At 34.8% G+C, this 13,210-nt stretch overlaps 3 protein-coding genes across 9 annotated transcripts; 1 reads left to right on the top strand and 2 right to left on the bottom strand.

The window, feature by feature from the left end:
- Nucleotides 1–734: 734 nt before the first annotated feature.
- On the bottom strand, nucleotides 735–3,784 carry LOC18048761 (mediator of RNA polymerase II transcription subunit 22b). Of its 2 annotated transcripts, none has more exons than XM_006441886.2 (4): nucleotides 3,610–3,784; nucleotides 2,310–2,470; nucleotides 1,650–1,715; nucleotides 735–1,321 (listed from the first exon to the last, which is right to left on the bottom strand). In XM_006441886.2, the coding sequence occupies exons 2-4, from the start codon at nucleotides 2,448–2,450 to the stop codon at nucleotides 1,082–1,084; spliced, it is 447 nt and encodes a 148-aa protein (XP_006441949.1). In that variant the 5' UTR covers nucleotides 2,451–2,470; nucleotides 3,610–3,784; the 3' UTR covers nucleotides 735–1,081. The 2 variants fall into 2 exon arrangements, with proteins under 2 accessions (XP_006441949.1, XP_024042660.1); XM_024186892.1 differs by having other exon boundaries at nucleotides 956–1,321; nucleotides 2,310–2,458.
- Nucleotides 3,785–6,634: 2,850 nt separating this feature from the next.
- LOC18049070 (60S ribosomal protein L24) lies at nucleotides 6,635–8,076 on the bottom strand. The gene is made up of 5 exons (XM_024188558.1): nucleotides 7,978–8,076; nucleotides 7,718–7,793; nucleotides 7,326–7,427; nucleotides 7,100–7,248; nucleotides 6,635–7,008 (listed from the first exon to the last, which is right to left on the bottom strand). Exons 1-5 carry the CDS (start codon nucleotides 7,986–7,988, stop codon nucleotides 6,852–6,854), a joined length of 495 nt encoding a protein of 164 aa, XP_024044326.1. The 5' UTR covers nucleotides 7,989–8,076; the 3' UTR covers nucleotides 6,635–6,851.
- Nucleotides 8,077–8,256: 180 nt separating this feature from the next.
- Nucleotides 8,257–12,953, top strand: LOC18049071 (WD-40 repeat-containing protein MSI1). Of its 6 annotated transcripts, XM_024188228.1 has the most exons (9): nucleotides 8,257–8,335; nucleotides 8,444–8,562; nucleotides 8,990–9,055; nucleotides 9,759–10,145; nucleotides 10,602–10,928; nucleotides 11,224–11,376; nucleotides 12,040–12,164; nucleotides 12,349–12,444; nucleotides 12,558–12,953. In XM_024188228.1, exons 4-9 carry the CDS (start codon nucleotides 9,801–9,803, stop codon nucleotides 12,784–12,786), a joined length of 1,275 nt encoding a protein of 424 aa, XP_024043996.1. In that variant the 5' UTR covers nucleotides 8,257–8,335; nucleotides 8,444–8,562; nucleotides 8,990–9,055; nucleotides 9,759–9,800; the 3' UTR covers nucleotides 12,787–12,953. The 6 variants fall into 6 exon arrangements, with proteins under 6 accessions (XP_024043996.1, XP_024043997.1, XP_006441957.1 ...); XM_024188229.1 differs by lacking the exon at nucleotides 8,444–8,562 and having other exon boundaries at nucleotides 8,267–8,335; nucleotides 9,727–10,145; XM_006441894.2 differs by lacking the exon at nucleotides 8,444–8,562 and having other exon boundaries at nucleotides 8,267–8,335.
- The last annotated feature ends 257 nt before the right edge of the window (nucleotides 12,954–13,210 follow it).

The following is a 13,210-nucleotide window of genomic DNA, read 5'->3' on the forward strand; positions in this document are numbered from 1 at the left end:
TACACGAGCTACATTATTACATGACCTATACGACTACATGACGTACATGACGTCCAATAAAATACACGACCTAAAACATTTTCGCCATAAACACATGTTCAACATGATCTCTTGTTGAAAAAAATAATTAAACAACGTATATTGCATACAGTTTGACATATAAGGAAAATAGTGAAAAAAAAATTGAAAATAGAACATTATAATGTGAGGAAAATATCTAGATTTTTTTAATAAAATGTTAAACTTAAAACCCAACAACATTAACATACCTTATTGGTTTGTTTAATGAGCAATGCACCTCCTTTCAATTGAAAAAACTATGAGAGTTAAAGATGTTAATACATAACTATACTTGTGTAAGAGGTTATAAAAGATTTTAAGAGATTTTGTAGTTGTTTTGGATAAGAAGAGAGTGAGGAGGATTTGATGCATTTATTAAGGATATTTTAAACTTTACATTTCTTAGGGTACTCGTGAAAATGAAAAAGTGGAGTATTTAAATAATTGTTAAAGGGTATTTAATCAAAAGCCCCAGAAAAACAGAACAGAAGATCATGATTTTCGTTCGTGCAATTAGAAACGATGAAGCAAATGACACCATCAAGCTGGAGTTAGATGATCACCCATTTCATCAACTATGAGTTTTTGTTGTGATGATGTCATTAAATCGAATTATCATGTCTCACCTTCAGTTGTAAAATTTAACTAGCTCATCAAGTAATAGAAGCTTTTTAAGTTAAGATCAGGGTTGCATTTGATGCAGTTACTAACTTTACAACCTAATAAATCCCAGTTGGACAAATACCAGTCATTTGTCCAAAGTATTTATGCTACACAACAGTTGGAACTTCTTACAATTTTGTAAAACAAAAGTGCTCTTGCTCTAGCTCTTGCTTACACGTCCAATATGGCTCTTTGAAAACAATATTGTACCATTAATCCCTATTCTACTCCATTTGAAAAGTGGCACTGAATTTCCTTTTTTCCATATTACACATCATTCGGTCGTGTCTAAACAAAAAGAGCACAAAAAATTGTTCAAGTATCTATTTCTTTCTAGGTCCTTAGATTAGACACAAACTCATTGTTGAGAATTTTGAGTTGTCCTATGCCCAGAAGAATAATAATGAGCTTCAAGCTCCTTAAGACTAGCAGCTGCCTCCTCTCCAGTTCTAGCCAACATTCGGTCCGTTTTTTCTGCCTGCTGGTTAAACTCATTAGTCCTTTGTTCTACATGGTCATTAAGAGATGCAAATCCTGAGAAAATAGCAGTCTGCTTTAACTCTGAGACCAACTTAAGTAAAGAGTCAGCTGCCTGAACCTGTTCTTCGTGAATGAAAAAAAGGAAACAGTTAGAAACTATTTTTAGACATGATTATGAGATAAGTTGTAGAAGCAGCTCGGCTTAACCACAATTTAAAGCAGACTACAAGCAGATAATTAAACTATGAATGATTTCAACAAGTAAGAAGGTCAACAGATCAGAATTATGTGGACCATTCAGTTTATCAAATAACATGAAGAGCAGGAAATCGGTCAGGTTTGTGCTGCACAACTGGTAGAGAAATTTAGAATTCACTAGCAATTTATGGTAGTAAAGCACAGTAAAACATCTATGTAATCATAAATAATGTTAAATATTTACAAACCATTCTGGATGCCCGCATCTCCATCATGAAAGATTCTTGTGAGTTTCTGACGGGTGGATCATTCACCTACATACAATAAGATGCTGCCAAGTGAATATATGGATTCCGAGGAAATTTTCAATAAATGTCATAATGAATAGTCAAATCCATAGCAAAAATACTCCAGAGATGAGAGAACCTTAAAATGATTGTTAAAAAAGAAAGAACTTCCTGTTTGCATACAAGGCCTCAGCCCCCAGGTAGACATTGCAGTGCAAGATTGAAGCAAGCAAATAAACTAGTCAGTAAATTCTTTCCATAAGGGTTCTGTTCCAATGTTCACTTAAACTTGTAGATGTCTCATTAATCAATTTTGCTCCTATGATTAGGTTATATTAACCATAACCAATAACTGCACATTTTTTGTTATTAATATTTTTAAGCATAATATATAAGTCAAATGTAAGTCAATTTCAAGATAACTGAAGTGATTGACTGCAAGATTCTCTCAACAGCAGGGAAGTTGTTTAAACTAAAACATAAAACAATCAATTCTTCGTGTGCATCAACAGAGTCAAGAAAATACTAAAATAACTGCATCATAAGAAGCCAATTATATGTTACTTTAAGTGGGAAAAGAGTGATAACGAAGAAAAGAAATGATTCTAAGCAGTAGAATACCCTTGCAACATTGACTAGCTGGCTGAAATTGTCAACAATACTTGCAATATCAGTTTCGACTCTTTGCATCAGAGTCTTCTGCTTCTGAGCTGCTGCAGCTGCTGCGGCAGCTGTGGGCCCACTTCCTGCTCCTTTATTCATTCTTTTAACTTTTTCAATAACTGAACCAATCACAAAAGATAAGATTAAAAAGATAAGGGAACTAGGTCCAATGTTTAATAAGAATGGACATAAGGTAAAATTTCTGTTTACTTGGTCAAAACTAGTCCAAGCAATTATGTTTGCCTTCAATCACATGCTATAAATAAAGTGTGGCTTGCTCATAAACTGAATAATTTTAGACTGATAGTAGAGAGAATTAAAAAATTAGGGAATTGAAAAAAAAAAAAAAAATTGTAGAGGTCCCATATCCTAATTTCGTATTTTATGCCTTATTGTGGTGCTAAGCTATTCATAGGACGCCTTGGCTTGCACATGCCACAATGCTCAATGCAATGCCTTGCCATAGATGTGTATGAACTTCCCCCATACAATTCCATGGCTTGGGAGAGTCAGCAACATCCTTTGCCACGCCATTTCATTGGCCACTCACTGCCTGGCATTAGGATGTTTAATTCTTCTCCTTCTGTTATTACTTATATTGATTTTTTGATGTTCATTTTCAGTCATTACATCATTCGATAGCATCAACAGTGACTGTAAATAAAGCACGTCTCAAATAACAATGAAACAGCAAACACGACCAAGCATGGTCCCTTTAAAATTTCATTCTCAATACATTCCAGCTGAGCAAAATAAAAGAGCCATTTTAGCCTCTACAGCTCCATCCCGTAATAAGGCTGAGGGGAGATTGAATACTAATAATCATCTGAAATTATGTAAATCCTAGATGCCAAATTACAGTCTTTCCGAATTTTTTCAATAACAGTAACTCAATATGAACCAAATGATCAATCATCAATGAATTCAATCAAAACACCAACTGTACGTCACAAAATCTCATTCATTTGAACAAATCCGGATCAGATCCACGTTCAGATTGCTTTTTAACTACCCGCACCCAGATAAAAAAGTCCAGATGTTATAAAATTTAATGTAGATGCTTTTCAGAATCAAGAACATGGGTATACAACAATACAACATCAGTATGTTCAATAGGTTTCTTTAGAACGAGAGAGAATCGCTCTATTTCATTTGTGAGTTTTATATTCGAATAAGTTTCGAAAATTCAGTGCGAAGAGCGAGTGTACTAAAGTTTATTCAGACAAGCTGCACAAATTCTGGCAAGCAGAAATGTTACCTTGCCTACCAGCACGGGCAGTGAACGGGCTGCGAGGGCGGCGGCGACTGGGGACGTGGCTGGTAGATCAACGGCGGCAAGCTGAGGTTGGTATTTGCGCCGGCTTGTGAGTTTTGGCTGGGGTTAGTTTCTTTGTTATTATTATTATAAATTTTTCTCCAAGTACTCTCATTTTTAAAAGGGTTAATTTTATCCTGGCCCTAAATGTTTCAATATTTTTCGCCACGCACCCATATGTTTCGAAAATACTCACTCCACACCTAATTCCGTTAATTTGACCGTTATATTTAATGGTCCTATTTGAAATTTAAATAAATATCCGAAATACCCCTTATCTTGAATTAGAGAAAAATAAAATGAGATAAAATATTAATTTAATAATTAATGTTTACATTAAAAAATTTTATTTAAAGGTAATTAATAATAATTCCATCAATTAAATTATCAAATAAATTTAATTTATCATCATCAAATAATATTTAGGATATAAATTTTCAAATTTACCCTTTGACCGTTAGAATAAACGGTCAAAATAACAGAATTAGGTGTGAAATGAGTATTTTCAAAATATATGAATGCGTGTAAAAAATTATTGAAACATTTGGGGGCAGGACAAAATTAACCCTTTTTAAAAAGTGATACTGAGTTTTAAAAACACTTTTGCTTCCAAAAAGATAATAGGTGAAGCAGCTACCAGCTAGCACGTGGCGATGTCTGATTTCGAAGCAATGGAACCGAAAATATTGTAATTTGTAAATGATTTTTTACAAGTTAAAATGTAATTTTGGTTGGTATATTTGTTTAAAATTCGATTTTGACAATTACATACTCTAAAATCCTATAATTATATGAATACACACATTATTGTTAAATAGATGCCCTAATTTGTTCACTTAGTCAACTTTGACACCCAACAAATAAATGCAATTTATTTTATTACTTTAATTTCTTTTATGAGTATTTGACATTTAAATATGCTGACAAAGTCTACATAGTTCATTGGTTGAATTGTGAACATTTCTTTGTTAAGGTTCGATTCTTTCTTCATGTATTGTAGGAACTAGGAAGTTGATTTTTTTTTTAAATATTCATAAATTTAATTTAGTAGAGCCAATTTAAGAGGTAAACATTTACAAATTACAATTGTATTTATTAATTACATAGGCTAATTTAGGAGAAAAATATTTACAAATATCAATTAACAGTTTTATAAACTATTTCTTGTCTTCAAACTAAAGTTATTAGGGGGGTCACGTCTATGGACCATAACGTATGGCGTTTTTTATTTCCTTTGGAATATTAGAAAATAGGTATATCGTACATCTTGACTTATTTAATAAATTATTTATAAAAAAACAACTCTTATTTTTGTAGGGATGACAGTTTTACTCGGATCTGACCTGGACCCGGACGAATCCGAAAAATTTGGGTCGAGTTGAACCCGTACCGGAGTATCCGAAATGAATTTTAGTGACTTATAAAAAACAACTCTTACCTTCTTAGGGATGGTGTTTAACCCGAACCCGGCTCGGACTCAGACGAACCCGAAAAATCTGGGCCAGGTTGAATCCGTACCGGAGTATTCGGAATAAATTTTAGTGACTCGGATATATCCGAGTCCTGTTCCGAGTTTGGATTAACCCGTATATTCGGAACCCAAATATCTTATTTTAATATTATTTTTTAATTATATTTATTAACTAATATAAATACAAACAAAAAAGAAACTAATTTTATCTATTCCTCTTCCTCATATCGCAACTGTCGCCTGCTGACTACTGCAGGAAAAGTGTCTATTCATCATCATCGGTCCAGGCTGCTGCCGTCGCAAGCTCGGGTTCGACACCGTCGCCGACGCCTTGCGTCTTCTGTCAGATCGCTCGCAATTCGACCTCAACACCGCTCCTTTATTCAGTTTGCCCCGCTCTCTGTCTTTCTTAAACTCCATTCGTTTACATCTTCGATTTGGCCGCAGGAGACCAAATGACTGGATTAATCTTTAACTAATCCATGGATCTTCCTTCATTCCTTTGCAAACAAACAAGGGCTTTACCTTGGATTAACGTGCTAATTATTTTCGCTTTGTGACATCATTCAAGACAAGAAGGTCGTCGCTTTCAAGACATCAAGCCCGATGTTTGCAGGTTTCATAGAAAATTATGGAGAAATATTTGTGGTTGTTTTATTAATTGAAATATTGACATTTATGGATTTATATTATTGGATGTGTTATTGTTTAGAAATTTGTATTGTTTATGGATGATTTACAATCCGGATGTGTTATTAATTGAAAATGTATTAAGATTTTATTTTTACAATTTTAGAAACTGATTCATTGATCCGGGTTCAAAACCCAGAATTCGAAAACCCGAATTTTTCCGAATTGAACCCATTTCGGACCCGAATGAAAAAAAACCAAGGTTTAATCCGGGTCCGGGAAGAAGAAACCGGACCCGAATTTTGCCATCCATATACCTCCTTTTAAAGTCTAATGTCAAAATAGAAGAATTTACTCAAAAAAAAAAAACTTTTAAAAAATTTATCAAACACCATTTTATCAAAACATATGATACAAGCGAGTAGCTGCTAATAATGTTTCAAATTGTTAAATAAATAACTTTCAAAGAATTTACCAAACACCATTTTTATCAAAACTTATGAAACAAACGACTTATAATGTTTTCACGTCAATCTCAAAAAGAGGCCTTCGGGTTTTACTGTAGGTCAGACTATAAAGTTTGTAAACATTTTGGTAAAGTAAATCTCAGCATTGTATCTCCGCATAATAAAGAAAGGCGCCGTGTAGATCAAAGGCAGTCTAGTACATTACTACAATTATTGGACTATAATAACAACATATCTTGGTATATGGCCGAACTTCATTACCTACTTCTAAGTAAACATGCACAAAGTTGGGGTGGCAATCAAGTGAACTGCATTTCACAGTGCTCTTTTCACAAAATTTTGCAAGCCAAAAGACATGTTACTACAATTAGATATATCAAAGACAAGAAACACATGCACATAAATATGCCCGTAGGCAACTACTCAAAACAGTCAACTGATGATGCTTGAGAAAACTTTGATTCAATTAAGTAAAAGGCAAATTAACTCCCAATGCAAAACCATAAACAAAAACCACAAAAAAATCTGGTCTACATGATTGATCAATCCATACAAGAAACATGAAATTAAGTTCTAATTGTTTATACTCATCCGCAGATTTGAAAAGACTAAGCAATTCACCGCTTTCCACCACCACCGCCTAGCTTGGGGCCCTTCGGGGCGGCACCCTTAGGCACGCTACTTTTGACTTGAGACTTCTGTGACTTGGACATCGTCTCCGCTTTCTTTGCCTTCTTTTCATCCTTAGTCTTCTTGATCCTCTCCTTAATTTCACTGAAAATCACAGCACAACATCAGTTAGTAATGCATACAGCTTCGAACCCAACAGAATAGAAAACGTACATATGGGTAATAATAAGCCTACCGAAGTGCAGCCTCCCGTGCAGCATCTCGGACTTCTGGCTTCTCAGTTCTTCTCTTCTGGATAACTTCCAAGGTGGCACCAACTATAGATCTTGAATAGGGCTTCTTAGTGGCACGACGCTTCTTCTTAACTGCCTCAGCAGCAATGTCCTGCAGATAGCACACAAATTATATCAGAAATAGTGATTTTGGTGTTGAATTCAAAGGACGTTACAAAAGAAAAATACCTTCTTGTGCTGTTTCCTGTACATGGCTGTCCATGTAAGCTTCGATGGCTTCAATCGGTTGTGGAAGTACCTCTTGCATTTAGAATTGGCAAAGAGGAAAACCTTCATCAACAACAAAGAGAACATCAGTGCCTAATTTAGAACCATCAATGACTGACTGTGCTCTACGCTGGTCAATCTCATACAAATTCATCAGTACTTGTAACAAAAATTCCGTGCTAATGCTATAGATTCCAGGCTAATGCTATAAAGCCAACTAATTAGAAATGTTTCTATATCTACTCAAATCTAACAACAAGCCAGTGAAAAAAGGAAATTATATAGTAAAATTTGAAGCAAAATATGTTGACATAATTAAACTCCAAATACAAAAAATGAAATAACCTAATCACCTGAGAGTCTGAACGAATAAATCTGATACCCTTACCAGGGTATATCTTGGCACCGCTGAATTTGCAAAGTTCAGTCCTGATGATACACCAGAAACAAACAATTAATGGGTCACTTCTTTGTTCATACAATTTTTTTTAAAAAAAAGAGAATACAGATATAGCAAAAATAAATAAATAAAATAAAAGTATGAAACACAAAAACTTTCGCACAGGAAACAGAAACAAGAACTGATGAGACGAAGAAAGAGGAGAGAACGCACTTGAGAACCATGGTTTCTGATGGTGTTGCTGGATGCGGCTTCAAAATTTCAGAAACCCTAGAAGCCAAGCACCTAATATAACTCTGTTGCTCCTCGCACTCAAATATGGGCCTGTGGGCCGGTTACGTATGGGCTGATCATTATTAATACTAAAATCACTGGCCTCAATAGAATACAAGGGCAGCTACGTAATTTTATTTAAATTCTTATTTAGCAGGTGAGTGACGTTTTTAACAAACTTGTTCCTTGAACTGTAGTTTTGATAAATACAAGGGTACTCGGTGCAAATTACCCTTATTCTTTTTCCCACTCCACTCAACATCTCAAATCTCAGATTCCGCCGCTCTCGCTTCATTTGGTTAGCTCTTTTTCTTCTCTAATTTAACAGTTAAATCTATTTATTTTTTTAATTTTGCTTTTTATTTTTTCCACTTTCTTTAGCTTCCTCCTTCTATCATATTTTCAGTCGTTTTTTGGGTTCTATTTCGTCGAGAGAAAGGGAGCAATAGGTTCATATGCTGAGATAGAGTTTTTGGCGCCGTTTCCTCCTCCGCTCGCCAGTTCCATTTTAATAATAATTTACCGGTATCCTGTCATTATTTTTCCATTTAGTGAAAACCCTTTTTCCCTTGATACCTATATGCTAGGGTTGTTGTGCTTTTTAGTTCCTTTGTTTTAGTTAGTTTATTATGCTTGGGCTTCTAGGGTATTACGATTTGGATGGTTTTACTGTCTAGCTTTCATTTATATGTGTTGTTATCGATTTACACTGTTAAAGGATTAGAGATTAGATGTGGGGTTCTAGAATTTTAGGAATTGTAGGGTTTAATTAACGATTCTATGGCTACTTTGTCTTAGTTTTTAGGGTTTTACCTTAATATTGTTATGCCGCAAAATGCATACTATATATGGGTTTTGCTTATGGGTTATCTGGTTCTAATTGTTTTTCGGTGATGGTTAGCTGGTTTTATGTTATTGTGCTCTTAGGATTGAGTACTTGTTCATGTTGCAGTTAGGGGAAGCAAATAATTGTAAAAGCAGATGAATGGAGTTGCATCTACCTCAGTTGCAGAAGTAGGTAATATACTGGTTTCTTTTTTTTTTTTTTCCCCTCTCTCTCCTCTTTATGTTATTAACTGTAGAATTAGATTCAATGCCTGGTTGAAAAACGATTTTGTTCTTTGTTGATTGCTATTGTGAGTCTGCCTTTTTCTGGGCATCTTCAATGGAGTGGCTGTAACTTACTTCTTGAGTTCTTTGTGTTTGTGTTTTATTTATTTATTTTCTGCTTGTTGATGAATCAATTTCAACCTATGTTATCTGTATTAAGTTGAACTTTAGCAAAATGACCTGCTTTTTCGGGTTTTGTGTTTTTATCATTTGTTATGATGGCTTGTGTCTTTTTGGTGCATTTTCAGATTGTTTTCAGGTTTATGATGCTTTACTGTTTCATTTTAATACTTCTCTGAATTTGTCTATTTGAAGAAGTTAATTGTATCGAAATGGTAATTGTTTTGTTGTTTTCGTTGTTGTGGTTTGTTTTGATTTGAAGATAAAATTTTCGTGTTTGACAAGTAATTTTTAATCATATCTTATGAAAAAAAAAAATTCACTTCCATTTGCTGTCAGTGTTTTCGTGTTTTTCTTATTTTAAGCTTTTGTAAGGATTTACATCTTTCCTATTGAAGTAGTGTACATCTATCTTATCTTCAATGCCTTACATTGATCTTTTCATCTACGCATAAAAAGTTGCTAGGGTTTGTTTGGCTTCCAAACTGTAGGACTTTGGCGGCAACAAAACTTAAGAAATTGAGCGAAGAGCAATGGGAAAAGACGAGGAAGAGATGAGGGGAGAGATAGAAGAGAGGTTGATAAATGAAGAATACAAGATTTGGAAGAAGAACACTCCGTTTCTGTATGATCTTGTCATCACACATGCCCTTGAATGGCCTTCTCTGACTGTTGAGTGGTTGCCTGATAGAGAAGAACCCCCTGGCAAAGACTATTCTGTTCAGAAAATGATCCTTGGGACACACACATCTGAGAATGAGCCCAACTATCTCATGCTTGCTCAGGTCCAGCTTCCTCTTGATGACTCAGAGAATGATGCCCGCCATTACGATGATGACCGCTCTGATTTTGGTGGCTTTGGCTGTGCCAATGGCAAGGTAACTGTGCTGATGTTTCCGAAGGAAATTGGATTATATATTGCACTTTTGAATCTTTACTTTATCCTTAAAAGTATCTTTCTATGTTGTATAGTATGGGGAGGGAAATGTTTTTGGTTCTTTGGATCTTCGTTAACTTTTGTAGTTCTTCTCTCTTTCTTTGTTAGGTATTTTTTTTCGTTTTCTATCAGTTTGTTTTATTGCTTAGAGATTTCACCTTTATCAAGTTTTATTCTAGCTACTCTGCTTAACATTCTTACTGAAGTTTAGGTTTGGATAAAACTATTATATCCCGACAGTTATTTTTGTGTCTCACTTTTTGTTTCCTGAAAGTTGTAGTTTGATTATGGTGCATGTGATTGATGAATCAGATTTTAGAAACAATTCTTGATTCATACATGATGGTAAGAAACCTATGAAAAATTAGTCAAAATATAAAAATGTCTTCCATTGCAGGTGCAAATAATTCAGCAAATAAACCATGATGGAGAGGTTAACCGGGCCCGTTATATGCCTCAGAATCCATTTCTTATTGCCACGAAGACTGTTAGTGCTGAGGTCTATGTTTTTGATTATAGCAAACACCCTTCTAAACCTCCTCTGGATGGTGCATGTAGTCCTGATCTGAGGCTGAGGGGCCATAGCACTGAAGGATACGGTTTATCGTGGAGCAAGTTCAAGGAAGGTCATCTGTTAAGTGGTTCTGATGATGCTCAAATATGTTTATGGGACATCAATGCAGCTCCTAAGAATAAGTCTCTTGAGGCCATGCAGATTTTTAAGGTAGAGTGCTTTATCTATTTTGAAAATTTTTTGCTTTCATTATGAACAATCAGATGGAAGCCCCCCCTGTAATTTACAGTATTTACCTTGTAGCAACATACTAGATTTAAGGATGTTGAATGTGAATATGCGTGGCTGCGAAATCCAATCTTAGCCTTCTGCAGTCTTAATAAAGCCCCTTGATACTCTGAAGACAAGGATTATTATATATATTTTTTAATCACCTTTAGGCATTAGAATAATTGTATTTCTGAGGCATGACTTCTGGATATTGATAATGGTTGTACTGAAATAGGTTCATGAAGGTGTTGTAGAAGATGTAGCATGGCATCTGAGGCATGAATACTTGTTTGGTTCTGTTGGGGATGATCAATACCTGCTTATATGGGATCTACGGACACCATCAGTGAGCAAACCAGTCCAATCTGTTGTCGCTCACCAGAGTGAGGTCAGTGTCTCGATTCTCAATGCAAGTTTTAGACTTTCTCATGAAGACACTTGTACATGTACACACAGACACAGTAGATACCTATTGTACAAATTTCCATTTTTTGTTCTTGTGTTCCCTTTGTTCCCTTCTCTTCAACATTACCTCAATTGATTAGATCAGTCTCCTAATGATTGATTGTTGGAGTCTGTCCTTTTAAATAATTATTCTATCCAATTCAATTATTTTAGTGATTTATTGATATGCACTTACTTCCAGGATTTTTAAACTCCTTGCTACTCACTTCCTTATATTGTCTCTTTGACCTCTTCTTGAGGAATCAGAATGATAAACCCTTAAAGACTTTTTAGGCCTTAGGCTAGTAGCACTTCTGTGAAAAGTAAACTTATAACTCTGTCTGTGTCAGTGCGTGGTTTGATATGATCAATGCCAGATGGTCCGTCTTATCATTAATCCTCAGAATTTCAGACTTACCTCACAATAAGAAATAATTATGTATTGCATTGATGTTCTGAGTATTTAATGAATGCCATTCATCCCATATCCTTTGACTGGTGACTGATTGGCAAGCTTCAACTTCTGCAAGAGTTTTGATTCTACAGTCACAAAGTTTCATATATTTGTCTAATATGATGTGAAACCTATGTCAAAATATTGTGTTAGGTTAACTGCCTAGCTTTCAACCCCTTTAATGAATGGATTTTGGCAACGGGGTCTACTGATAAGACAGTTAAGTTATTTGATCTACGCAAGATCAGCACTGCTCTGCACACATTTGACAGTCACAAGTAAGAATTCTCTCTTTCATGTTTTCAATTTTGCCATTGGGGTTGCATTTTGATTGTCATTCATGTCTTTCAATTTTTTTTTTTTTTCAATTGAGACCTTCTTAATAATCTTAATGCATTAGAACTTTCAGCTGAGGAAAATTGTTCTTTTAAACTTCTTAATGTGGTTGAAACATAATTACAGAGAGGAAGTTTTTCAAGTTGGGTGGAACCCAAAGAATGAGACAATTTTAGCTTCTTGTTGTCTTGGTAGAAGGCTGATGGTTTGGGACCTTAGCAGGTATGTCCTTGGACTCCCAGGACCTTAGTAATTAGATGACCGTTTTTATTTTGCTTACTTTTAGTAATTCAGTCTATTTGGTTTTTATTTTTTTATTTTTTATTTTTTTTAAGGATTGATGAGGAACAGACACCGGAGGATGCCGAAGATGGTCCGCCAGAGTTGCTCTTTATTCATGGTGGTCATACGAGTAAAATATCAGATTTCTCATGGAACCCATGTGAAGATTGGGTTATTTCTAGTGTAGCCGAAGACAACATTCTTCAAATCTGGCAGATGGCAGAGAACATTTACCATGACGAAGATGATTTACCAGGAGATGAATCCGCTAAAGCTTCTTAAACCCGAGCTAGCCCATAGCAACATGAGTTCCTTTTCTTAATTATAGTAGTCGATGGAGGAATGTAGCTCCTCTTGTTTTTTTTTCCTATTCCCAGTTAAGGAAATGAGAGAATATTTTAACTCCATCTGCATTTGACCTATTTATATTATAGAGTTTATTTTTGGAATTTTGTAGCTGTTCTTTGAAAATTTGGCTTTGGGCATTTATTGACCATGCGTGACTATTCCAGAAATCTGTTAATATTTATGTGACTGTCCGTTTTAAAGCAATCTTTTGTCACACAGAAATATATTATTGTCTCGGAACACATTTTTTCCTCATAAATATCCCAACGCGAAAGATTTTTTATTATTATTACACGAGACTATTGTTTAAATTACGATTCATATTATTTGAGATTATAATTGATATTTATAAATTAGA

This window comes from Citrus clementina, unplaced genomic scaffold, assembly GCF_000493195.1.
Source record: "Citrus clementina cultivar Clemenules unplaced genomic scaffold, Citrus_clementina_v1.0 scaffold_3, whole genome shotgun sequence".
In the NCBI taxonomy this organism is placed as follows: domain Eukaryota; kingdom Viridiplantae; phylum Streptophyta; class Magnoliopsida; order Sapindales; family Rutaceae; genus Citrus; species Citrus x clementina.